This window comes from Rhamphochromis longiceps, linkage group LG4 (genome assembly GCF_057381845.1).
Source record: "Rhamphochromis longiceps isolate RC_006_pf linkage group LG4, R_longiceps_female_GT1.1, whole genome shotgun sequence".
NCBI lineage: Eukaryota > Metazoa > Chordata > Actinopteri > Cichliformes > Cichlidae > Rhamphochromis > Rhamphochromis longiceps.
In genome coordinates this window covers 20,628,097-20,655,481 of record NC_140560.1, presented here as the reverse complement: position 1 = coordinate 20,655,481, position 27,385 = coordinate 20,628,097, and the positions used below count along the sequence as shown (strand labels likewise).

The window sequence follows — 27,385 nt, the reverse complement described above, 5'->3', positions numbered from 1 at the left end:
GATTTCATGGCCTAAACACACTTGGGAGATGTTTATTCAGCTTTTTTACTTTGACACAAAGGTTTTTTATTTATTAGCTGCATGAACTAAAACATACAGTTAGAACTACAATGTTGCACCTCCTCTGGATTTTAAAATAGCCTGAATTGAGGTACAGACAATCAGGTGGTGGAGTCTAACTTTCCATCAATGAAATGACAAAAGCGTCCAAATCTGAGTGCAGTCCTCTGTGTTTACTGTTGAGGTGATGACCCCCCATTTCCTCTGTGCCTTTACATCACATGGAGCCTCATCTCATGTGTTTTAGAGAAATGTGCTTGTTATCTTCAGTCGTTTTGTGTCACAGGAACAGCAGTAAATGAAAGTTGTAACATCTGCTAGACTCCTGCAGACATTGAGCATCACTTTCATCCAAACATCCACAGTCAACAATGGCTTCTCTTTAGGATTCTGTGAACTTGTTTTCTCCTCTTTAGCTTTTCATTTATTACAGCTCTGTAACAAAATTGGCTCCATTTTTCTGTCTGTTTTTCGTGTGCTTTTTCTATTTTCAATCCACATTGCTGCTTTCTTGTCTTCTTTCTACCCACATGTATCCCAGACAACTCAAGTTTTAGAGTAACAAACATCCTTTGACACATCCTGTGTTAGATTTTCTTGTTGAAGGAATCATTAATTTAACTAATAGCACTTTTGCTGGCTCATTCTTACTTTCATTTAGGTTCAACAACTTGTTAAAGTCTACAAATGTTTTTGCAGATATTTAATTGTAGACATGCAAATTACATTTTTTTTTCTCTACTTGGTCTGATAAATAATTTCGAACAATTTGTGTGTAATCTATACACACACGTCCTGCTGTCAGGCCGGCAGGTATTAGGCATGCTTCAAAGCTTCCTTTCTAACCTTCTTTACTAGAAGATATTCTGGTAAGTAGATGTGGGAATCACCAGAAACCCCACACACATTGCGACATCACAATACGTCACTCACGATATGATATTATTGCAACAGCGTACAAACAAACAAACATTTTGTTAGCATTTAATTGTGACAGCTCTGGGCCATTTTGACCCAGCATCTTCTGTTTCTTGTGTTTTTGTAGTATTCTGTATCATGGTTTAGGTTCTGATTCCTTTTGCATTTGGGTCTAATCTCCTGCCTGCCACACAGCACACATCATGACATTAATAATAAATAAACAGAATCAAATATCTCAGGGAAAAAGGTGAATTTCTATAGCAGATAATTAAATAACAGATAAGCTCCAAATCTTATTAAAACATGTTTAAAAGGCAAAAATTCCTGTCCTTCTCCACATAGCCGAACCCATCCAGCGGGCTGTGGCGGAGTCCTCGCTGGGCTTTATGTTTCACACTTCTGATCTACAGTGACTGAAAAACTTTACAGCTTGGAGATGTTTCATGAGAAATGTTCTATAGCTTAGAGTTAGGTGAGGTTTAATCCTGTAACATTATTTTGACAGTTTCAGTTGCTGTGCTTTGTGATACCCTGACTCTGGACCCTTTGAAGATTTTTTCTTAGAAGATAATCAAACAGCAAATACCTGGAAAACAAACTCATCCTCCCTTATGGTGTCACGCTACAGTATTAAAGACAGATTAATATAACAAAAGAGAGAACTGTTTTAGTCCTTAATAAAAATAAAGTTAATATCCCATTTTCACGTGCTTTTTTTTCTCCGCATGCTTTTAATAAAGCTCTGTGGCATCTCTCACTGCTAAAGTATTGACTTCTGACTCATTGTAGACATTCATTTAAATACTTCTATGCCAACATTTGCATTGTTTTCCCTTTGTCTTATACATTTTTTATACATTTTGTTTTATACATTTTAAAACGTGATGATTGAAGAAGCATTGATTCATTGTGGGCATTACAGTAAGTGCATCACAGGTTATTTTATATTTCATTCACAGGGAAAGTGTAGTGTATGACTAATATTTAACCAAAAAGATGGTGAGTGTGTAAGGTTCTGCCATTATGTTAAGCTATATAGTTTATGTCTTGCATATTTCCACAACCATATCCATAATCACATACTGTGTATGCTACTGTTGTATATAGTGTATTATCTTACTTATTTTTTATTTGTTTGTATTTTACTTGTATTTTTTGTATTTTCCTTCTGATCTGTACCTGAGCTAAGGTAACGCAAACATTTCCCCATTGTGGGATCAGTAAAGTCTTATCTTAAACATCTTAGTTTGATAAATGATGACATTAAAAAAGGGATCTTTAGCTACACTGCATGCCGAGGTTTCTAGAAAAACAAGTACAGAAAAATGAAATAAACAGCGAGGATAGTGATGCTGTATGTTGCCATTTCTGTGATTCTCTCTGTGACAGCACCTCCTCCTGGTAGGGTTGCAGCAGTGGAAGCAGCTCCACAAGCTTTAAAACATCCTGGGTAAATATGTGTAGCCTCATGTTTTTAGTACAAACATTCAAATCTAAACAGAAGTTACATTTGAATTAGTTTCACACAATGAAACTAAAAGTTTGAGTTCTAACACAATCACATCTTTCTACATATGAATGATCTCAAAGTTTTTATATGATGATGGTAACTATAGAACACCTTTAAACAATGAAAACCTGAATTACCAAACAAATCATACGAGGAAACACTGCCATTAAAAACATGTGTTTACTCTTTGAAATTCATTCATCGGTTACTACATGAGAGACAACTTCATCTCTCACCCTGCAGACAGGCCTACACGCCCATGTTCAAACTTTGGACCTAAACCTGCTCATAAAAAGATGAACAATTGCGCTTTAATAAACTCATTCAAATATCTGGATTATCAACCTTCATCTTCATCTTATCAACTAGCAGAGGTGTTTGCTCTGGTTTCATTTACAAGAAAAGCAAAACTTAAAGGGAGTTACGGCTGTCCTCACTCAAACAGCAGCAGCAGACTTACACAGGTTCTCTCATTTCCTGGTGGATTCATTTTTTCGTATTTTCACTCCCATGATTTTACCCTCGTCTCTAATGCAGCATTTATTCTACATTTAAAGATACAATGAAGTGGGTTTAATATGGAGTGAATTACACTGCACTTAGTCCGCCTTCTCTTAAATTACAAGCATACTCATCCACGTGAAAAATTATCTGTAAGTCTGCACTATTACAGTTTTACACATTTAAAGTCAATTTAAAGTCATTAGTTTAACTTTCTGACACATGGAGAGGTGAGTATCATGAAACCAGAGCCACACCTGACAACATAAATAAATAAAATTCAGGGTTAACAGAGGTTTAATGGATAAGTGGGGAAAAGACAAAAGGATGAACAAAAAAAACATTGACATGTAGTTGTTGCAGTTTGCTAATGGCTGTAAAATATGCCTCACTTCTTTGTTAAAGAATTATTTCATTTTCTTTATGTTACGTCCCCAGGCTGGTCTGGGGGGTTTGAAGGGACTAACAGAGGTAAATAGTGAAGTAGGAGCCAAGATGGTAATTTTAAAAGGTTTATTTCATGCTAGCATTGAAATTCTGGTTCAGAATGAGGGTTAACTTCAGGGAGAGCCAAGGCCAACATAACAAACAAAACATTCCTGATATGAAAATAAAAGAAACTTACCTAACTCCAAAGAAAACAAAATATACAACCTATAACCATAACCTACCTAACAACACATAAACAGGAGAAAGCAGGGTGTCAAAACAAAAGGCAGCTCTCCCTGACAGGCAGTGTGAACATGAAAACACAAAAGCACATACAAGTCAAGAGGCATGCAAGCCTGCACGGGTACGGCAATCAAAATGGCCAGAGGGCCCAGAAACACAGCTCCACAAGCCTTTAGTAGTGCTTTGCTGATTGACAAATAGCTGGATTCTGTGAGCAGCATCCAATCAGGACAGAGGAGGTGGAGCCTAGACAAAACATAAGGAGTTAGTTGAAAGAAGAAAACCAACATCCTCCTGGGGGATGTAACATTTTGTTTAATTAATCCTCTGAAGAAAAACAACAAAAGAAACAAAAAAGAAAAACAAAGTACAACCACTTATACCTAGAACTACTGGGATATACTAGTTTTAGGTATAAGTTGTAAAAAGTAGTAAAAACTTGTCAGTGATCAACACATCATTACCAGGAGCTGAATAAGTTGTCGGCATATTACACTGAAATGGTGTTTGCTTGCTAGTCTGGGCACTTTATGATTTAATGATTTTCAGAGCCTTTTCTCCCTCTCTTACCTGGCATGGTGAAGATTTAAAGGTGTTATGATCCGAATGAGTGTCTGGTGTTTTTCAGCTTAGTCCCTGTTTTCCTGTGTCCATCCGTGAAGGTTCCACATCTGCATTTTCCACCTGTAACCCATCAACGGCAATCAGCAGGATGACATTTAAGACCAACTCAGCCTTCCGTTCATCACCTGTTCATCAGCTACCTCATGGTGGTAACAGGCCTTCATGTGTCATGAATTATCTGCTGGTCATTCCATGTACACCAGCAGCCCTGCTGTGATAATAGGGGCCCTGTGTAAAATACACACATACACCTTTAACTAACCATCCTCTCTGAGATTGATTTGAGGAGGCGTATGTTATTTTTGTGAGATATGTCAAAATGCTCCCAAACTGCTGATGTTTTTTTTGCCTTTTTGGTGGTTCCATGATGTGCTTATCATGTAGTTGCAAACTCATGATGATCATCACCATTGAACAAACAGCTCTTTATTACAGCCCCGATCAGTTTAAGACCACTTGAAAAATGGTAAACCAAAACAAACAAACAAACAAACAAACAAACCATATTTTGCATCGTTGGATCTTAACAAGGTTCCAAGTAGACCTTCAACATGCAACGAGAAGAAATGGAAGTGAGCATGCAATTTATTGAAAACAGCGGTAAAACTGAAACAGGCTATTTTTATTATGGTATAACACATTTTCACACACACAGTTCCACAAAAACAATTGTCTAAAAAGGTGGCATTTTTGGTCAAAAAAAGTAAACTTTTTGGCGTCAAATGACAACAGCACACCATTATGACTTATTACTCCATCATTTTAATCTCAAACATCATATTCATCTTCCTACTCAATCACCATATATTTATGATCATATTTTGGGGGCATATGATTATTGATTATTATCGAATTATGATATATCAGAATTTATGATGTTCATAAAATGCCATTAACCTTTATTACTTGCTCAGTTATAAATCATGTGACTGTTTAACTGGTAGGCGATGCAGAGATGATCACTGAAAAGGTCGGCACAAAGGACCCATTGAACGATCATGCAGTGTAAAACCACGAAACAAATTGAATTAAAAAACACTTTTTGTGAGGCATTTCAACTCTCTAACAAGAGGATACCTAAGTTTCAATTTCTTGCTTAGTTTCTATTACTGCAGTTTCGTTTTTTAGTAGTGCCTAATCCCATCTATGTGTACAGTCAAAATAGACACGCCCAGGATCACAAAAACGAGAGTAGCCAAAGCAGTTGTTTCTGCAGCACAAACCCACATCTGCATTTGGTCCAGGAAGCGGGGTGTTAAACTCTGCTGATCAGATTAGGTAAGTACATCTGTAATGTCAGCATATATGCGTATTCGTATTCACTATCGGTGGGTTAAAAAATTATTTCCTGATTCAAAATGATTTTAGTTTTAATAATGCGATCGCGATTCATTAAATCCTTTAAATATAAATGTATTTTGCCAGAAACGCTAGAATCTCAGGTTAAAGGTCAGAAAACAGCTAAAACAGCAAACTTAATGAAAGATTAAAGAGCAGGTAAACGGATTCCGCAAAAAGATGTCAACAAAAAGCGCGGACCATCCCGTTCACCCAACGGCACGTACGCGGACATGCCGTTGGGTGCTGAAAGCCGACAGACTGGAAAATAACTTTCTGTCCACCATTTTTGTGACTAACAGTCTCGCTTCTGGATGACTGTTGTTGTAATTTGGTAATGTATAGATAAAACTGAATTGAAACTTCTGCTTACTAAGTGGTCCTCTCATGGGCAGTGTGCAATCACACAAAAGAACAACTAAAATTTCACCATAATTGTTACTGGAGAAAAGGCAGTTTGGAAATTTAAATGATGAAAAAATTGTATAAAATAAATAATTTTTAAAATTTCACAGTGTGAAAAAAAAAATTACAACATACTAATAAATGTATAAAACCACGAAACAAATTGAATGAAAACACTTCTTGTTAAGCATTTCAACTCTAACAAGAGAATAACAAGAGTTTCAATTTCTTGCTTAGTTTCTATTACTGCACTTCCATTTGTAGTCCTATCTATGCATGCAGTCAAAAAAGACACACCCAGGATCACAAACACAGGAGTGGCTAAAGCAGTGCTTTGTGCAGCACAAACCCACAACTGCACAAATCTCAAAAAACTATTTTAACATTTGCCAAACAGCTTAAACAGCAAACTTAATTAAAGAGTAAAGAGCAGGTAAATGGTTCAAAGATCAAAACTACACTTCACATTTGAAAAACAACGTCATTAATTCCCTCTTACTTTTGCTATTTTCCTTCCACCATGATAAAATCACACTTCCTGCTCAGCTCTTTCTCTCTCAGTGTACTTCAAGAACAGTTTCCCATCAAAAACCTCAATTTGTTTGCATTATTCACTTGCTTATTAAGCACCAGTCTACCATTGTTCACAGCACTGTTGGCAGCTGTTTGTTTTTTCCCCCAAAATGACCTATGAAAAAAAGCCTAATTTCTGTTGTTCAATACAGAAGAAATGTAAACTTTTGCAAATTATGCCATATTGCAAAACGCTTAGCTGTGTCTCTAATAAAACCTCTGTAACTTTGCTCTGCTTCACTTCAGCAGTATCAGGTAATGTTCATATGTTTATTCATGGTTTTCTTCAGTTTTTGAGCTACTGCTGAATAATCATAAGGTGATTATCTGCTCTAAATCCATTACTGGAGAAAGCGATTTTTTGAACTTAACCTGTATAATATCATTTGATGCATGAACAGAGAAACTGATCATTTATGAGGAAACATGCTCAGGTGGATGGGTGGGTCTGGCAGACTAGTATATATTCAAGTAAATGATTAACACATTGAACCGAATAACAGTGTTCAGAAATTCAGACATAATTTATTCTTTTAGCACTGTTCAAACTGGATTGTTTAAATGAATTATCTCATCTAAGTACTTACTTGAAAATCACTGCATTGGATACAAGACCATGTGTACTGAAGGAAAAACAATTGCATTCATATGAAGGAAATTAATTTATTTCAGTACAGTAACAGACACCATGTGCTATTTATCCTTTATGCTTGTCTGAGACCATTAAAAACCTCACAACAACTACATAATCTAGCAAACAGTTTAATTTATGGTCAATAAAACTGAAGACCTACACCAATCAGGTATCGCATTATGACAACCCGCCTAATATTCTGTTGGTCCCCCTTTTGCTTCCAAAACACCCCTGACCTATAGAGGCATGGACTCCAGTAGACCCCTCAAGGTGTGCTGTGGTATCTGGGACCAAGACCAAGAATTAACAACAGATTCTTTAAGTCCTGCACGTTTAAGGTTGGGGCTTTATTGATTGTACTTGTTTGTTCAACATATCCCACAGATACTAGTCTATGGGAATTTTGGAGGCCAAGCCAACATAAACTCATTGCTGTGCTCCTCGAACCATTCCTGAACCATTTCTGTGGCAGAGCACATTATACTGCTGAAAGAGGCAACAGCCATGAGAAAACTCCTGTTCCTATGAAAGAGTGAACATGGTCTACAAAAATGCTTAGGTAGGTGTATATTGGTGCCAGGTGTTCCCCAGGTAAGTGACATGCCCACCCATACACGTGGTGTAAAAGAAAATGTGATTTATTAGACCAGGTCATCTTCTTCCATTAATCCATGGTTAGTTCTGATGCTTACATGCACATTGTTGGCACTTTCTCTGTGGTGAACAGGAGTCAGTATGGGCACTGTGAAATGCACTTCACACACGTACACACCCACACAGTTCTTTAATGCCAGATGCCACGTTTATTTTTAGTTTTCATTTGTTGTGACAGGCCGTAGTCTGGACAGCTCTGGTCTCAGCTGATCCCAGCTTCCCCTCCGCTCCTCTCTCCTCTCACTAAAAAGGGGAAGGAAACTGTCATCAGCCCAAACGCCATGAGCTGTTCTTACCTGCCTCTCCAGCACCACCCCGTTGAGCTCACTGCACCACTCCTCCCCTGCAGCCGCGCCCGAGACCACACCTCCGCCACAGGCACCCTGACAGGTCTGTGGCTATGTAGCTTCATATGCAACAAACTGAAGCACTGTGTATTCTGACATCCTATCAGAAATAGCGTGAACTTTTTAGCAATCTTACCTACAGTAGTTTGTCTATTCGTCTTGCCAAATGGACCAGCCTTCACTGCCAACATGTACTGGTGAGCCTTGGCCACCCATTACCCTGACCCGTTATGCCTGATCTGTGTATATCAACAAAACTGATTTTTGAATAAATGTAATTTTCAAACATTTTATTTTCAAAACTGAGAGCATGCTGACTTTATCGCCAGCAGAAATACTGAAAGAGGGATGATCAACTATACTGGTGTTCTATAGTCTTGTGAATGTGGTAAGTGTAATCTTCTACTGCACCTGTGCAATTCAAATTATTAGAAAATACAACGTAGTAAATATTAAACTTAATGTTTTTGCTATTCATAGAAACAATCAAAAATGGAAAGCAGCAGCTCAGAAATTGGTGAGTATGAAATGTATATCACAAGACCAGGTTAGAAATAAAGGCCTGATATAGGTAGAAAAGGATAGTTAAATTCCTTCTAACAGTTATGTTCCAATCTGTAACTAAAGAATAGCAAGAAACATATTTGTTCATTTCATAATTGGGAAATTCTACACACACACACACACACACACACACACACACACACACACACACACACACTCTTTTTATTTGTATAGCACATTTAAAACCAGGGGCCCGTTCTTCGTACCTCGCTAAGTAGGTTAGCCGGATTAGATTGTTGACGATTTCGCGTGATCCTGGATCAGTCGGTTCCCCGAAGCTCATCCGGGACTTGCTGTCATAGCAACAGAGCCGTAAGCGTAAACCTGCTCGGGAGCAGGTTTACTTTATGTAAACAGGATTAGATCGCGGCCACGCAGGTATGTCCGCGTCATCATACGAAAGCAACAGCGATATTCCACCACTGTTTCACCATAAATAACATCAATGTAACTAAAGACAATGCAGCACCTGATCCATTTATTGATTTCACACAGGTCATTTCCTAAAAAAGGGAAATGTACTATTAACATTCTATTACATGTATGTGATTATTACAGATTTAATTCATATTTCAGAGTAGCAATTGTAAATTACTTCGTGTAATCAAGATGGGAGACCACGGCTATAAAAGCGAAGGTGGATTTGGGAAGCCTGTCGCAGCCATGTCCTGTCCGTATACGCGAGCCACCCATTGCGGAAGGTGCAAGATTGATAAGGAGAGTCCTCAGAATTCAGCGTATATTGCGGGACAGACAGGATCCTTTAGCTCAGCGCGACAGTGTGCTCATAGAGAGATATCGATTTTCCCGTGAGGGTATTATTCACTTAACCAACTTGTTGACGAGGGGGTGCAGGACCACCACCTGTCTTTTTTTTCTCTGCCCTTTTCTTGGTTGCTGTTATAAACAAACAGATTATTCCAGGGTCTCTTTCCAAGAGACTAAAAGCAATATAAGTGATAAATATTACCATTCTGTAGGATATTCTTATATTTCACTTTTACCTGTTCCCATGTTCTAGTGGGTCCTGTTGTGGCTCTAATGTGAAAGAGGATAAAATATAACATATTATAATATAATGTAATATAATATTGGATAATATAGTGTAATATAATAAATCTACCCTACCGCCTACTGGTGTTGGCCAGAGGGGCCGATGGCGCGATATGGCAGCCTGGCTTCTGTCAGTCTGCCCCAGGGCAGCTGTGGCTACAACTGTAGCTGCCTCCACCAGTGTGTGAATGTGAGAGTGACTGAATAGTGGCATTGTAAAGCGCTTTGGGTGCCTTGAAAAGCGCTATATCAATCCACTCCATTATTATTGTTATTATTAAATTACTTACGAGTTTAATTTGTCAGCAACTTCCTGCCAGCCCTCGCTCCTTGCTTTTGCAGCCTTTGCAGTGTTCCCTTGCGTTCTGATTAAACTCTGAAACTCCTGAAATCCCTCACTCAAGAGTTCTTGCTCTGCTGCCGAAAAATACCGAGCCGAGCGCGCTCCGTCGACATTTTCGCCGACCAATCAGAGGGTTGCCGATCAATGTTTCTACTATCGATGCGTGGCCCCTTTTACGACACCCAGTGATGTCACATTACTGCGTCCAGCTGTACTAATCGTCAACAGCAGGTGTGTTCGGGGAACCGGATTAGCGAGCTCACGGTTAGCGCGATGATTTGATCTTGGATGTGTCATTTGATCTTGGATGTAGTAAGCGACGTACGAAGAACGGGCCCCAGAGGTAGCCAAAGTGCTTCACATAATCCAATAAAACAGTAGTAAAGTACAAAGGCAGATAAGCTAGCAGGTGGGAGGCATTGATTAACCATGCATACAAGTATACAAGTAAGCAAGACTTAACCATAGAAAACAATAAAACAATATAAGCAAAAGAGAGGAAAGGGGAGGGCAAGAAAGTACACTTAAAAGGCATGCTCTAGGAGGCCGGGAAGGCTAAGCTAAAAAGGTAGGTTTTCAATCGAGACAAAATTCAATCGAGAATTTTGGTCATCAGATTGTCTTCTTTAAGACAATCTAACAAACAGGAATGAGTCCAATAATCTCCACTTAAAGACTTGACTTCTGAAATGCTCCTACTGTATCGTGATGCTGTGCAAAAGATAGAACAAAACAGTGTTAAAGGCACAGTTTCACATTCTCAGGGCGATCCAGAGCAGAGCGCTGCTTCTTAAATGTGCTGCATTGCATCTGGTAGATTTGCAATCACTGTTTTGAGTGTGTGCGATCAATTCAGGCAGTCACATTTAAATGCTGGCAGTCAGTATGTGAAATTGGTCGCAAAGAGGCATGTGATTCTACACTTCCTTTCAATTCCTTTAATCACTAGCAAGCTGGCGCGGTCATTCGTAGTTTGCATGAAAGATGTCAGCTTGTCTGCAAACAGTCGCAAACTTCTTGCTGAACAGCAGTAAAACTGTGAAAGTGTAAGCAGAGAATATTATCTTGAAAGTAAAAGCTGTGCTCTGAACCTTTCACGGGTGGTGGTATGTTGTTCAAGTAGAGGGCAAACAAGAGAAAAACACCCAGGTGCAATTACACATCTGATATGGGTTTCAAGATTAGTCATATCAGCAGAGTGCCATATTCCACTCTGAATATAGAATAGGTGAGTGTTGAAAAAGACTGTTCCTTTTCTGGCTTTAGTCTCACAATAGCATGGAGAAATTTCTCCGGCACCTCGTTCAATTTTGGGAAGCATGATATTATTAAGAGCTTGCTTGCTTGTCTGAATACCTAATTATTTACAGACTGATGATGTTGTGGGCCTATCTACATTTTAACATTGTAAAGATTCCTTCAGTGCAGTTTTTTTTTAGTGGATTGCTGGATCTATGATACAAATTAGCATGGCATTTCTTTCTGTTAATAGAATAAGGTAGTTTTGCTAATCACTGTTGAGTGTAATGCATTCATAAGTAATGTATTACTATCAGATTGTACTATATAGTACAATCTCGCGGCCCATGTAACCTCTACTTGCAGCCCGCATAATGACGTGAAGAAATATTTTTAAAAATTATTCACAAAAAAGATTTAAAATGAAGGCAATAGGCAGAGTGTTTCAGGCATAGCCCTAAAGAAAGTAGCCTCATGGGCTGGGCAGTGCAGTCCGTGCTGCAGGGAGAATGGACTGCCATTTTGTGTCTGTGAGCGCAAGGGAGGGAGAAAAAAAAAAGTTAAAAAAAAATACAAGTTGTCACCAAGTAGAAACGGGAGCTGGAAGCATGTAAATATAATAATAACCACTGCAGCCAAAAAGTGTGCCTGACGAGCCCAGTTGTAAGTACGCTATTAAGACTCGACTGTACACTGTGTTCGTGTTTTCCTCCGAAACAATAAGTTCCGTTGGAGCAGCCTTTCAACGCCTCTCTCTGTCTCTCACTAGCAAAGTTGACCCACACAACAAAGTAAAGCTAGTTTTCGGCTACGAGCCCGACACGAACCCGATGTATTAGCCAGAGGTTCCTTTACGGTTTTATGCCTTTAAGGTTCGGAGCCGCGGACCAGTTTTATATATGAGATCGCTACAAAAAGTGCAGCCTTACCTAATGTTGTTATAAAACGGCTGTGTGCAGGCAGGAAAGAACCCAAAGTGCAGACTCCGGAGACAGACGTGAACTCAAAAAAACAGCTTTAATGCTGAACTCAAAGTAACAAACCTCCAAAGTACAAACAATAACGCAGGCAGGGAAAACCAAAACACACAAAGCATAAGTGAGGGTAGATAAGAGTAGATCGCAACAATGACAAACTGAAACACAGGGCTTAAATACATAGAGGGAGCAATCAGGGAATGGACAACAGGAGGGAAACACAGCTGGGGCAAATCAGAACTGACGAGACAAGGAAGCGTAAACTGAACACACTGAGATAAGACAGAGACCTTCAAAGTAAAACAGGAAACACATAACACAGACTGAACAAAAGACACAGACTCACATGCAGGCACTACAACAGAGGGAACAGAGACGTGGGACCAGGGCAGACACAGACACTGACTGGACACGGGGATATAGTGGACAGGGGAGACAGCAACTAAGGATTACACAGAGACAAACCATAAGACATGACTCTAACAAAAACCCAAAGACTAGAAATTATAAATAATATAATAAACTCAAAAACCCTGGGTCAACGACCCAGGCATCCTAACAAATGTCCACCCTACTGTTACTCATTTTATATTAAGATTTAAATATATAGTCGGTATTGGTATGGCAAGTAACCTTCAGCAAAAGTAATAAATCGCACAGCAATAGTACATTCATGTAGTTGTAAAAAGCATGACAATTTATTAAGTAATCCAAAGTATTCAGAATATGTTACTCTCATTGAGTAATGTAACGGAATACGTTACAAAATACATTTTGGGGCATGTATTCTGTTATCTGTAGTGGAATACATTTTAAAAGTAACCTTCCCAACACTGCAGATATAATAGTTAATTGCGTTACAAGGGCTCTTTAGTTATCTGTACAGAAAGAAAACATTTTTTTACCTGTGCACTTGTTACAATCAGCTGATGTTAGTTTGCAAGTAAGTGGGAGGAAAATGTTTGCGTGGTCTACAACCTTTTACGAGTGGAGATATGAATATTACTCTTATTTTTATTGCACAAATGAAAAAGAGAATAGAGGTAAAGTGCAAATTGTATTCAAGACAAAAACAACTGCCAACACATGTGAAGCTCTTTACAAACATCTGCACAGACAACATGCTGGTATAAAGCTAGCCAAGAAAAGAGAGTGATATTAAAGCTGAGTGTATGTACAAAATGTGAGTCTGTATCCTACGAATTTATGTTGTTGACTGACAATTATGTGACAAAGTATTTATACGTACAGTAATACAGTCCATAGGTAATCGACTGTATTACTTTTAAAATTATTTTAAATTCCATCATCAATATATGATATATTACTTTTTTGAATAATAACCTCAACCCTGCCAACAATAAGTAATAAAAAATAATCATCACTGATTGATGTTATTCTATTTTTCAGATTTCTTAAGAATGAGCACAATGCTATTATCTAAATCTATTATATGTAAAAAAAAATAAAAAAAATTCTACCAACCACATTTAAAGCTTAGTATAGTATAACATTATTTCAAATTGTTTTACAAGAAGACACTGATGGGAGTAATCATTATAACCTTTATTATTTTATGATTAACCTATATTTAACTAACTTAATTTAAATAACACAACTGATTTTAAAATTTTGTTTCAGAGTGGCGTGAGCTTCCATATGACAGCTGGACAGAATCTCATGTTAGTTCCTGGCTGAAATCCATTGGAATAAAAGAATTGTACATAGGAAAAATGATGGAGGAGGAAGTGACAGGACCAGTTCTCACAACTGTAGACCGGGATTTCCTCAACAAAACAATTGGAATGAAAAGTGGCCAAATTGAACACCTACTGAAGAAACGAGATGAACTTTTAATACCGGAACAGCAGAAAATAAAAAAGACAAGCGATTCATCTGGCAAGAGTAGAGATGGCAAAAAGGAAGCTGTTAAAGATGTAGAACAAGAACCAAAGCTTTCATCACAAGAACTATGTGACGGAGCAAAGGATAAAAATATTCCTACAGAGAGCAATGATAACATATCCACTACAGAAGTGGTTTCCTGTGACTATCGTAAATTTGACCAGGATGAAAAGGACTTCAGGTACGTGAAACATCATGTGCTTCCTCCTGAGACAGGGACTGAAAACATGATGGTTCCATGCCATGAATATAAGTCGCTTGAGATTGCATACAAACTAGACTCAAAGAGGTTACAAGTAAAAGTAGCCAGTGAAGTGTTAAGATTTGCATGCGCATGCATGAATATGAGAGCAAATGGGACAATTCACTTTGGCATCATGGATAAAGTCAAAGGAACTCACAAACATGGAGAAATCATCGGGATACCTGCAAACAATCGAGAAGACTTTGTGGATGCATTAGACTACATTGAAAGGTGCTTCAAAGGGTCAAATCAACAAAGTGATGCCAGGAGTTGTATAAGGCACCCGCGATTCATTGAGGTGCTTGACAAGGAAAGTAGTGGGAACACATGGGTCATTGAATATGACATTGTCCCAAAAGCAAGCATTATAAAAGATAAGCTTTACTATGTTGGTGTTCCTAAATTCTCTGAAAAAGACAACAAAGTCAAATGTGAAGAGAAAATTCCCTATTACAGAGTTGGAGCAAACACACCACGTGTACCTGAAGACGACCTTGTTCCTTTCATTCAAGGACTGAGAGAAAAAGACCAACAGAGAGAGGAGGCAGAATCTACAAGCAATGAAACAACTCTGGACTTTGGCGAGGATCAAAAGAGGAAACTTGCTATCCTCCTAACATGTGGGAAAAAGCACATGGACAACTCTCTGTTTTACATTGTTGTAACAAACAAATTTCAACCAGCGCATCTTGACAACATAAGCTTCTTAGTTCACATGAATTTATTCTGTGTGTTTGACTTTGACCCAGATTCAAAGACATCTGGTCTTTGTGGAAAATACAAGGAACAGAAAACAGTAAACCTTCACTTTTTTGATGACTATGCAAAAGACAAGAGATTAGCAACTGATGACATCAAAAAGTCTTTACAACTTTTGGAGAGAATAAGTTGGATTTTCTGCAATGGAAGAAACAACTTCCCAGGTGGAGAACAACCCTGTGATGAGAAAACCTGGCTCAAAGACAGAAAAAAGAAACTGAAAAAAGTAGTGTCACTCATCTGTAATGAAATCCTTCCCAGACATTCATTTGTTGTCCTTTTCCTGCTCATGTCCGATGTTGAACAGCCACTTGTTGAGACTTTCCATGAATTCTACTCAGAAATGAGCGGACATGAATTTTTGGCAGTCATATCAGAGTCAAAGGAAATCTATAAGAAGTGGTCAAGTCTTGCCCAGGTGTCCTCCCCCATTTCTGATCTCAAAGAAATCAGCATTGTTGAAATGCCACTGAGTCACGTGGATGCCACAGTTCAAAGCATTCAACTATTGAAAAATCAATCCACAAGGACATTACCAGTCCCAAATGGAGGCGTATGCTTCCTAAAGTCTGATGACGAGGCTAAGCTAGATTCTTTGGAAATCATCAGTGTTGATCAGTGCAATGATACAAAACTAGAGATCATGAGTGAGGAGGAAATCCAACAAACTGAGAGCTACTTCTATCGAGGTGGAAAGATCAACTGGATCAACTTCTGGCTTGCTGATAAACACAAGTGTGGGGTGATTATAGAGAGGGATGCCTACAAAGAAGCAAATACCATTCTAGAAAATATAGTACATCGTCCCAAAGCCATACGCCCCATAGAGAGTGTGAACATATACCATCATCCAGGTAGTGGTGGAAGTACAGTTGCACGGCAGATCCTCTGGAGGTGGAAAAATAAAGTGCGATGTGCCGTTGTTAAGCAGGGTAAGGAACTCACAACTGTGCATGAACATGCAGTGCAATTGAGGGAACATGATAAAAACGACAAAAATAACTGTCTCCCAGTGCTCCTCCTGCTAGAGGACCACAATCCAGATTACATCAATGACCTCAGAGGGCACCTTCAAAATGTCATTACAACCAAAAAGATAAGTTCCTCTGTGTTGTGCTTCATCCTGCTCATCTGCAACAGGTCAAACGATCCAGAAAGAATTTGCAGAAAAGCACCATCTCAAAAAGTAGCAGTCACTCACAAACTGTCCGTAGAAGAGAAGCCTCTGTTCTCAAAAAAGCTGGAGCAACTCAAACTGCAGTTTGAACCGTACTTGAATCAGTACAAATGTGAGGATTTTATCCTCACATTTGTACTGATGACTAAAGGGTTTGAGCGAAGCTACATTAAAGACTTTGTAAAAAATCTTCTAGATAAAACCGATCATTCATCATCCATCACTCGTCTCATCAGATTTGTGGCTCTCTTGAATTGCTACGTAAAAGATTCGTACATATCTGTGTCACACTGTGAGGCATCTCTCGGCATTGCAACATATATGGATAGAACTCAGTACCATGCCTTTGTGGATCATCTAAGTGAAGAAGCCAGGCTCATTTTTATCCACCTTAACCAAAGTTCAACACACATTGAATCCATACGAATTATTCATCCACTGGTGGCAGAAGAAATTCTGAGTCAGCTGTCTGCTAATTTGCCTCAGAGTGATATTGCCATGGATCTCATCAGTGATAAGGTACTGATCAATCACAGGTTTGGCAGAGATGAGTTTCTAAAGTTCATCAGAGCTCTTTTCATTAGACGCAACAAGAAGAGCAGAGGAGATCCTAAAGACACAACTTTTTCACCACTTATTGAGCATGTCTGTGATGTTGATAAAGGGGGTGTTCAGAAAGCTGTTGATCTCATGAAAGCTGCTTACATAGATTTAGGAAAGGATGCATTTGTAGCACAACAGCTTGCTCGGCTGCTTTACACAAATCTTAGATTTGAAGAGGCTCTTGAATGGGCCAAAGAAGCAAAATCTCTTGCACCATATGACACATTTATCCTTGACACACTGGGACAAGTGTATAAGCGGTGGTTTTATCACTTGTATGATACCCTTGAAGAAAAAGAACCATCTCCTGAAAGGTGCACTGAAATCATAAGCACAGCACTCGAAGGAATCTCTGCCTTTCGGGCTTCTGAAAAAAAACCAAAAAAAGAGACTGTCAACCTTAACAGCTCATACTATGGGGAAGTAGATGTTGGTTGCATGCTTCTAACATTCCTGTCAGGAGTAGACATTTTTTCAAACACTACTGGAAAATCAGAGCTGATGCAGTACCTGCTAACAGACTACATACCAGCAGAGGTCAAAACACCCTGGCAGAAGTTTCATCGGCAGTTGAAAGGCTTACAGAGGAGCTTGAGCCAAGCACTTGAGTGCATTTCTGAGGAACTCAGCTACTTTCAAACTGACATTAGTGAAGAGGATGAAGAGCTTGATGCAAGGGATCCAGAGCAAGTGCACAAGCCAAGAGAGTGGCTGACAAAAAAGAGTGTTAAATATGCTACATTTTTTTGTCTTACACCAGATGAGAGTGATCAAGCAACAGAAAGCAATGACATTGACATGGCTGGTCCACTTGAAAAGCTTTCTCCATTCCAAAGACAGATGAGGGCCTACAAGCTTGGTGGAGGAAATGTTACATCTATCATCTCACTACTTTATGACAAGATACCAGAGAGGGCAGGAAAAAAACTTGAGAAAATCTTTAGCCTGTACCCAGAAAATCTGACCCGGAAGGACCTTGATCCAACAGAACTCACAAACTTCATCTTTTGTCAGATAGCTCTCAACTGTATTCTACCTGGTTCCTCAAAGCTTCTGTCTCTTCAAAAGCTACAAGAACTCAGCAAGAGATTTGTGACAAAAGGGAAAAACATGTCATCAGCAAATGCTCTCTTCCTTCTCTTCCTTCTGTTTTGGCCTGATACAAGTGATGAAGTAAGTTCTGATGGTGCTCAGACCCTTTTCTCAGCCATCGATGCCCTTCAGAGACTTTGTGAGCAAAAGATCCAACAAAGGTCTCAGAGGAAAAGCAGGATTGTGACACACTTCTTTCTGGGAAAGGCAAGAGGTCTTAACAAGATTGTTCCCCGAAGTGTTATTGACAAGGACAATGTCACTTCAAGTGACAGAAAACTAAGATGGCGTGGAGGAGAAATATGGAAGACAAAACAAGTTGTGCAACTTCTCAAACGGGTTGACGGGTGGACAGAAAATGAAACCTTGTTTATGAAGTGTGGAAGCAAAGGCAGCAAAATCAGAGTCATTCCTCTGTATGGTCCCTCCCTCCCTCATGGAAACGAAAAGGTTAACTTCTACTTGGGCTTTTCGTTTGATGGTGTAGTTGCCTGTGACATCCAAGTGATGGACTAATGTCTTCATTGTAAATCTCCAATAAATAATAAGCAATAGTAAATCTAGTTTACTTGATCCTGACCTATAATTAGTTATTGCTTTCTGAGTTTGTTATTGTTTCAGTTCAAAATGGTTTTTTTTGCATGTTCCACTGATCTTTATAAGTAATTATGACATATGCAACACATATGCACACAATGCGGCATTAATCATTAATATACCTCCTTACTGGAATGGATATATGGAGTTAAACTTGTATTGTTCTGGTAGTAGTTCAGATCGGTAATTACATATGATTCACGTTTGTTTTCACTTGTCTGTACTGAGGATCAGTGTTGCATTGTATGTATTTGACCACCAAACTTCCTTGAAAGTTTTTAATCTCAATTACATTTTTACCTGGATATATAAAGGATAACAAAAATGAAAAAGAATGTTAAAAGAGTCAACAACAAAAAAACAACAATAAAAAAACACTTTAAAAGTGGTTACATTTGGAAAAATGTTAACATTGTGTTGGCATATTCTTTAAAATGATCTTTGAATGGTGAAACAAAGTGTGCCTCATTTCTGTCAAATAAAAAGCATATTCTTGAGAGATTGCAAATATGTTCTGAGATCATTTTAATGCATATGGTTCTTGTACAGACTTTCATGTTAATATAGATTCCTTTCACACAACCATTGCTTTTTCTACTTGATGATATTTGATCATAGTACTTTCTTAACTTACTGTTTTTTATTCATTTTTGTGTTTGCATCATGAAATATGTAAAGTTTATTTGCATTTACATGTATTCAGTGAAAACTTCAGTCTTCAACATTCAGTGCAGAAAAATAGAAAGTAAATAAATCAGAAGTTATGAATTGGTTTATTTAAAATTGAGACAATTTACATTGAAAGTTTTAAGTTGAAAACTGAAGCAAAGTACATTATTTCATAAATATGAGCCAATTAATCTTCTTTCATTAAATGGTATACTTCAAAAAGTAAAAATTTTACAGAATAAAAAAAAAGAATCATAATAATATAAGACTATACTTACCAATAAAGTCTGCCTGAATGACATCTGTATATTGCTGAAATCATTTTCAAATGCTCACTAGCATTTATTAGTAGTAGTGAAAACAAATTGCTGGACACCAATATAAAATTCCTTTCAGATTTATGAAGGATGGCATTTTTTTAGAAGATCGTATCCAATACAAAAAAAATTACATACCAAATACAACTTGATGAACATCAAAATTATAGTAGTGGTACTAACTGCTTTAACTAACCCATTACTGGCAGAGATTGTCCTTCAAGTAAATAGTTAAATTCAAATGAGGAAGGTCAATAAAACAAACAGGATTAAGTAGTAAAGCCATTTTAGGAACATGTGAAAAGTAGTTTGTTCATTCAAACATCCTGCCACACATTTTAACTGCAAATGATGACCCTAATGTATAACTTTTAGGCCTTGAACCAAGCCTTCAACAGTCTATATAATAGTAAAATAGATTTGAAAGCTCCATACTTTAAAACTTTTCTGATGGTGTTACCCACAGAGAGCTTCACTGGTTTAAAGATCCTAAATATTCCAGAGATAAATTTCATAATTACTTTTTGCCAGAAGTTGGTTAAAATTAAAACTTCAGTTTCATTTAAAAACTTTTTTCTTCTGTGCCTGGCTGTGACACTATTCTTTGTCAAGAAAGCTGATTGTGGCTTTCCCTCTCTTGCTGATGGAAGCAGCATGGACTACTTTTATTTTAAAAGCAGCAATGACAGTTTCCCTTTTGAACTATAGTGGCAATTGCTTGTTCCATGGTTATGGCTGCACAGGAATACTCATTCTCATAGGTCATTTACTACAGATCCACTTTGTACAACACTTCAGAGAAAACCACATGTGATCGATCAGGGCTCAGGGGATTGGGAAGGTCATCTGTAATCGGAAGGTTCGATCCCCATTCTCTCTGTCCTAGTCGTTGTGTCCTCAGGCAAGACACTTTACCCTACCACCTACTGGTGTTGGCCAGAGGGGCCGATGGCGCGATATGGCAGCCTCGCTTCTGTCAGTCTGCTCCAGGGCAGCTGTGGCTACAACCGTAGCTTGCCTCCACCAGTGTGTGAATGCGAGAGTGAATGAATAGTGGAATTATAAAGCGCTTTGGGTGCCTAGAAAAGCACTATATAAATGCAGTCCATTATTATCATTAATATTAACACTTCCACCATAATCAGTGCTGCCTGATCCATTCCACACTATTACAGAAAATGTTCAAAAACCCAGGACATGATAACAGAATCAGGATAGTAATACTGAGACTGAGTTTAGTATCCAGGCATAGGGCAGACTAGTGAAGAGCTTGACCAGTAAATGGAGGACAGGGTAGATAGTTTAATGACAAACAATGAAATATTGTTTACGTTTGTTAACATGTTTAAAGAAAAAGATGCCTAGATGCAAGAACACAATCAAGGACCTTCACCAAACTTGCTGCAAGTTTGGGGACATTGATATCCAACAGCATGTAAGCTGTGAGGGCCCCTGATAATGAATGAGAACACAGAAAACAGTGAGACTTGCCTCTGGCTGAAACAGGGCTACACTGAGACAGGGCCTCAGCCAGTTCCCCCCAATGGCATTGCTACAGGGAGAAGAAAAATCTGGGTTTTAGCACTACAGCCTCTAATTATCTGTATGTTACGCAGCTGTACAATGCTTTCTATCAGTGACATGTACAGAGCATCAGTAAAAGACTGCCTATAGATAAAAGACAATACTTAGAAGCATTTTGCATTTCATATACAAGATATCAATGTTTACTGTTCACCTTCATAATAACAGAAGAGCAGTCACAATGCAGTTTATACCAGGAGTACAAACCTGTTCTGACGTCTCAGCCCAGCAACATCCCACAAAAAAATCTAACATTTTATTACAATACAGTTTCACAGTCATACATATACTAATAAATACCTCCTTTATTTAGAGTTAAGGGAGTAATTGTTCATACAAATATCAACACAAAGACAGAGTTAGAGCATGAACAGGTAGTAGAAGCCCTCACCAAACAAAGTTGGGGACACAAGTCCAACAGCACTACGTGCTGTGAAGGCCTCACCGTTTAGCTTAGAACAGAAAGGTATTTACATCAAACTTGCCTTGATAAAGGGTGGGTACTGCCCATGTAACTCCAGCGCCTTCACAACACTACGAACCATATCTACTACACTTCTATACACCTAAACATGAAAAGGAAAAAAAGCCACAAAACAGAGATGGTTTCAATCAGAATCAAATCAAACAGGTCTTTGATAGATGCAATGTAATATTTCCCATGCCATGGGATGTTTACAGCTCCTGTCTTTGCTGTTTATTTAATGTCTCTTCCTCATAGCTCAGTAGCAGAAAATCAGTATACTTTGGTAATATAATACCAATACTGGTTTCTCTACTAGCCGCTGAGGGCATTAGAAAAGGGTTGAGAGTCCAAACCTATTGAAGAGAGGGAGACTTCAGTAGTGGCCTCCAGGAGACATGACAGGGGGTCTCGTGACAATGGTTGGCCGTGGAGGGCCTCCCTGGTACACTGGGGGAACAACAGGAGGGGCCTGAATATACGGAGGTAGTCGCCCAGGTATGTAGCCTGGCATCCCCTGCTGTGGCCCACCATACTGACCTGCAAGGACCAGGCTCATTGGTAAAAACATAATTTTTACTGCAGCCCTTTTAAGACTCTACAAACATTATCTATAGAGCACTTTCTAAAACAATTAAAGCTGAAATAGAGTTAAACATTTTCAAGACTACAAAAAAATGAAGCCAATTAAATTAAATTATTTGGTTTACAGTTGGCCTAAAACTACCAGTAGTGTATACCAGGTATGGGATGCCTCATGCTGTGCTGCTGAGGAGCCATCATGCCACCCACTGACGCTGCAGCACTGGTGGTCTGGCCTTGACGGGGAATACTGCACTGGTACTGGGACAACTGAGCCCGAAACTCTTCCTACGGCACAAAAAAAGCAAATAAAAGTGATTTGACACTTGACATGTGTAGCTCAGCTGGGAGGAAAAAAACAAGAAAAAGATTTGTTTTAAATAAACACATTGCATAACTACTTACTTTAACAAGAGTGTTCCAGCTAGAATACTTACCAGTGAGATATCCTCATCAGGGTGGATCAACTTACTGGTTGCACTGGAGGTGGTGAGCGTGGCAGGCTTACTGGTTACTGTGGAGGGAGGTTTGGAGACCGTACTGCTGCCAGCATTTGGGCTGGCCAAACCGGTGGAGGACTGAGTGTAGGCTGGGAAAGTGGGCTTTGCGAGGTCGGAGGTGGTGGAGGGGGGAGTGTGAGGGGACCCCGACACTGTCTGCTGACTCTGAGGGAAGAGACAGGAAAGCAGGGTAGAGACACTCAGCAGAAAGACCTTTGAATTTCACAGGGGGGTCAATTTTAGTCAAACTCCAAGATTACTGCAATGATATCGATTATTTGGTCCTTTTTAGCCTTGGCATTCATAACGTTCATGAGCAGGAATAAAATGCATTTGTCTGGAACAGCTATAGACAAAAAGTTTAATACTTTGATCTCTTCCTTGTATCCGTAATAGATGACAATCAAAAAGTGTTTCTTTCATGTGTTCTTTTTTAAAATGAGAATTTATGACCCTAGATTTTTTTTATACTCACTAAACTGTAAATTTACATTTTAAAATTTAAAACACCAAAACAAAACCTTACAGGACAAATTTTGTAAAGCAGCACAAATATCTAATTCATCTGACTAAACAAGCTTTTACCATATTAATGCCAAGCCTATAAGATGGATCTGTAACATTTTACTCCACCATTGTAACATGATAAGAAATCTTTCAAAGTTTGACTAAAATAAAACCAGTTTCTTTAGATCTGCAGAAAAACTAAAAAAAAAAAACCGAATAAAGTGCTGAGCATGCTGTCATATTTTGCCCAACAACAGAAGCCCATATATTATACATATCCGCATAATTCTTCACTTTAACATTTGATTTTAAGGTGATGAAGCTATTTTTAATATTGAGTGAATGCAGATAAATTAAAAAGCAAATTAAAAAAATAGCTAAACATTTTAATTAAGAAAAAAAGAAGAAAAAACAGCTTTGCAAATGAAAGAGATTCAACCTGCCCGCCACAAGCAAACTATACACAGTTGTGTGCATGCCAGCTGTAAAGCAGCAGGTTGTCAGAGTAAAGAGGGCAGACAGCCTCATACTTGTGAAGTGCTAGGGAACAGAGCTTTAGGGGAAGCGGACTGAGTGTCTGCGCTTGGTGAGGCTTTACTTGTACTTGCAACTTGACCGGCCATCTGTAGCACAGGAAAAAAGTAAAGAAAAGTAAACAGAAAAGTCTTTCAATTAAAAGAATTCCTGGGTAAAGTCTCCTTTTTTAATCAACCCGTGCAAGCTTAGACATCTCTTACTGAAGAAAACTGTAATGTCCTGTCAGAATGCTGAGAGGAGGTGAAAACTGTGCAGCGATAAAAAGGCGTCAAGGGTTTTACCTGCCCAGCACTCGGGAAAAGAGGTTTTGTGACATCAGGTTGCACCGACGGGCCAGCAGGAACTGCAGGTCTGGGCAGCACGCCTGCAGCAGGCGGGAGCTGTGGCATGTGAGTGATGGCTGGACGGGTACCCATTGGAGGAGGAATGCCTGATACCAGCAGAACAAATGAATTCCATGTGTGCAAACACCTCACTGCAGTAGTGTTACTTAGTATTTAAAAATATTAAAAAGAAATAAATGAAACTGAGTTACAGAGATCTAAGTGGATCCTGAGGGTGTATGCTAACAGGGCATTACCTGGTGGTACACCGGGCATCATCGGAGGCATCATCCGACCCATTGGGATCATCCTAAATACATAAGAAAACATGATGTTTACAATATACAATATATATAATATATAGGGTTTGACTGATAGAAAGATTTGATTAAGAATTACAAAGATTTACCCTGGAGGCATTCCTGGCATTACAGGGGGCGTCGCTGGAATCATGGGTGGCACACCTGGCATCATCGGGGGAATTCCTGAAGCAAGTAAAAAAATTGTACTTATATCAAAACACACGATCCTGCCACTTCATTATGTGCACCGGGGGAATAAGTCCCAGTGGCCAGAATTGTGGCCAAAGACTCTAGGTCCTGTCTATTGGTTAGCTTTAGAAAATGTGAAGGAGATTTTAAAAAGTCAAAAAAAATTTCACTGTCTAGAAATTTCAGTTTTTTACAGCGTGCTCACAGTAAAAAAATAAATAAATAAAAAGGGGGGAAAAAAGAGGGAGAATAAACAAACACATATTCTGTCACATTTAGTTATTACAGTTTAAGTCCAAAGTGTCTGCTGAAAGATTCCTTAATTCACTACAGGAACGTCACTTTATCATGCAAAAATAAATGAGACATGCTGCTAAAATTTCAATGCTTTTTCAAATGTTAATAATCTGATGGATTCTGTTTGCAGTTTAACTTCTTTATACTGACAGAAAGGGGAGTTTCACTGATCAAAGTGTGCCGAATGTGGCCTATAATGCAAGTTGAGTTTTCATTGATAAATACAATATATTATGCCCCATTGTGGATCAAATAGTTACTTCAGATGAGACACAGGAGGTCATTCAAATTCATGTAAGAGAGTACCGGTTTAGCTCACAATAGTTACGACTCTGACCCGAGGAATCCCTTTGTCAGTACCCTCGAAGGGATGTGTGTCTATGTAACGTACACCATGTGGTTTACACGTTTTGGCTACAAGCTATGTGTTGCACACATAATGCAATTAGCATCTTTGATGTTTGATACTTTATGTAAACTTACAAAACAACAGGAATGAGGCTCAGTATTTGGGAACCAGCAATTAGATAATTTTGCACCAAGGCGAAAAAACAAAACAAAAAAAAGCATAAATACTATGTTGAACAGCCACATGGGGTCACCATTGAGTCATTCAAACACCAGAGGCCTTTCTCATTTCTCTAATTCGTGCCTTATACACTGTGACGGATGTTTCAAGGATGTTTCAGTTCCTAAAATGCTTTCAGAAGAAAGCGGAGACGAGGCTTCCCAGAAGCTTAAACCTATAAAAAGAGGCGAAGCACACAGCTGGAATACACAAACCACAGTGCAAGGAAGACTCTTTTTTTTTTTAGCATGACCACACTTTCTTCCTTTCACTATTTTTGTGACAAAAACAGGTCTATCTTGTGGCACAGCAACTAAAGTAACATTTATGAACACTGTTATAGCTAAAATAATAAAATACATCTCTGTCAAATGCTACACATAAATTACGCTGAGGCTCCTTCCTTGCATCTCAAACTAAGACATGAAAAAGAAAGTAGGACTCCATTACAGTGTTACAACAGTCTTGAACATTGCAGATCAAGTTAAGTATCTGTTCCCCACCTGAGTAGCTGCCTGGTGGTAATGCTGGGGTCCCAGATCCAACAGGAAGCATACCAGGCTGGGTCATAGGGGGGACATAGCCAGCTTGTGGCTGACGTGCAGCAGGCTGCTGAAAGGAGGGACCAGGCTCATCGTCGTCATCATATTCATCAGAGTCATCCTGGTTCTGCTTCTTCTTCTGAGTCTCTGAAAATCAGGATGAGCAGAGTCAGACATGTAGCTTAAAGAGATGGATCCTGAGATTATCGTGGTGTTAATACCTTGGTTCTTCTGCTCTAACATCCTTCTCCTCTCCTCCATGTCTTTCTCTGGAATACCCTCCATGCCGTATATCTCCAGTTCAATATCTATTCTTCCAGGTATTGCATTAGGAACTCCATCAATGGTCTCTTTATGTACCTACACATGTGAAGTGGTACAGCGTGGTAACTTCACTGCACGAAGACACGATTTAGCTTCACTTCACTTGCATTATTATCGTTTCCTCACCTGCATACAGTGGATGGCGAGCCCGGGGCCGGTGTACAGCTTCTTATGACAGATGTGGCACTTGAAGTGTTTGGCTTTCTGATGCTGGATGAGAATCTTTTCATCATCGAAATCTCTGTTACAGTACCTGAGATAACGGCTGAGGAAACTTTGGATGATAAACTCGCTGCACTTCCAGGTGAAAATATCGTTTAGTTACTACAGATATTTTTAATATGTATTTTATTTAGTATCGCTAAAAATAAGCTGAACAGCCACATGCCAAGTAAACAAATAACTGTCATGTTAGCTAAGTGTTGCTTAAGAGCTGCTAATTCACACAACCGTTAGCTGGCAAGACATAGAAACGGGTGCCGACTGGCGTAATATAACAGTATAATGTAAGGTGTGCTAAAGGATACCAACACCAAGGCTTCATCTGCTTTTTCTTCTTCCTGCCCATGATTTTAGCGTTGTCAGTTCACTGCCTGCTAAAAATAAAAACACCTCACAGCGATGGCGTCAGCTCTCCAACATCCCATAACACACTGCGGCCACCTCTGTGATTTAAACAAACACTCACCTTAAAACCTGTTAGGACAAAATAACTATTATTAAAGATTATTAAAGTATTTGACGATACCTGGTTACCTTAAACATATCTGTAGGTTCATATACATGTGATATTTATTTATTTATTTATTTATTTATTTATTTATTTATTTATTTATATCTGTTATTTAAATTATCAGCAGCCTTCTTATGGAATCGTAAACTCTAGAGA

The 27,385-nt window shown here is 38.8% G+C and overlaps 2 protein-coding genes across 8 annotated transcripts; one reads left to right on the top strand and one right to left on the bottom strand.

Moving 5' to 3' along the window:
• Positions 1-3,527: 3,527 nt before the first annotated feature.
• LOC146671488 (BUB3-interacting and GLEBS motif-containing protein ZNF207-like) lies at positions 3,528-27,156 on the bottom strand. 4 transcript variants are annotated; one of them, XR_014911464.1, is made up of 12 exons: positions 27,024-27,156; positions 26,623-26,749; positions 26,394-26,532; positions 26,134-26,319; positions 24,684-24,759; positions 24,532-24,584; positions 24,233-24,381; positions 22,845-23,072; positions 22,566-22,695; positions 21,270-22,365; positions 4,235-4,348; positions 3,528-3,910 (listed from the first exon to the last, which is right to left on the bottom strand). XR_014911464.1 is itself a non-coding variant. In XM_085403709.1 (11 exons), exons 1-11 carry the CDS (start codon positions 27,062-27,064, stop codon positions 22,202-22,204), a joined length of 1,386 nt encoding a protein of 461 aa, XP_085259835.1. In that variant the 5' UTR covers positions 27,065-27,156; the 3' UTR covers positions 20,936-22,201. The 4 variants fall into 4 exon arrangements, 3 of the variants coding, with proteins under 3 accessions (XP_085259835.1, XP_085259834.1, XP_085259833.1); XM_085403709.1 differs by lacking the exons at positions 3,528-3,910; positions 4,235-4,348 and adding an exon at positions 23,945-24,037 and having other exon boundaries at positions 20,936-22,365; XM_085403708.1 differs by lacking the exons at positions 3,528-3,910; positions 4,235-4,348 and having other exon boundaries at positions 20,936-21,928; positions 22,182-22,365.
• Positions 5,446-18,782, top strand: LOC146671489 (sterile alpha motif domain-containing protein 9-like). 4 transcript variants are annotated; one of them, XM_085403706.1, is made up of 6 exons: positions 5,446-5,566; positions 7,623-7,797; positions 8,144-8,282; positions 8,572-8,627; positions 8,720-8,756; positions 14,057-18,782. In XM_085403706.1, exons 5-6 carry the CDS (start codon positions 8,732-8,734, stop codon positions 18,709-18,711), a joined length of 4,680 nt encoding a protein of 1,559 aa, XP_085259832.1. In that variant the 5' UTR covers positions 5,446-5,566; positions 7,623-7,797; positions 8,144-8,282; positions 8,572-8,627; positions 8,720-8,731; the 3' UTR covers positions 18,712-18,782. The 4 variants fall into 4 exon arrangements, with proteins under 4 accessions (XP_085259832.1, XP_085259829.1, XP_085259831.1 ...); XM_085403703.1 differs by having other exon boundaries at positions 8,071-8,282; XM_085403705.1 differs by having other exon boundaries at positions 8,071-8,282; positions 8,569-8,627.
• Positions 27,157-27,385: the final 229 nt, after the last annotated feature.

Bases quoted from the DNA above. Each gene is read 5' to 3' on its own strand.
- LOC146671489 (XM_085403706.1), top strand. From the start codon at position 8,732: ATGGAAAGCAGCAGCTCAGAAATTG. The intron at 8,757-14,056 runs GTGAGTATGAAA...ATTTTGTTTCAG, and splicing joins AAGCAGCAGCTCAGAAATTG to AGTGGCGTGAGCTTCCATAT.
- LOC146671488 (XM_085403709.1), bottom strand. From the start codon at position 27,064: ATGGGCAGGAAGAAGAAAAAGCAGATGAAGCCTTGGTGTTG. The intron at 26,750-27,023 runs GTATCCTTTAGC...CCGTTATCTCAG, and splicing joins CAGATGAAGCCTTGGTGTTG to GTACTGTAACAGAGATTTCG. The intron at 22,366-22,565 runs GTATACACTACT...TGGTCCTTGCAG, and splicing joins CATGAGGCATCCCATACCTG to GTCAGTATGGTGGGCCACAG.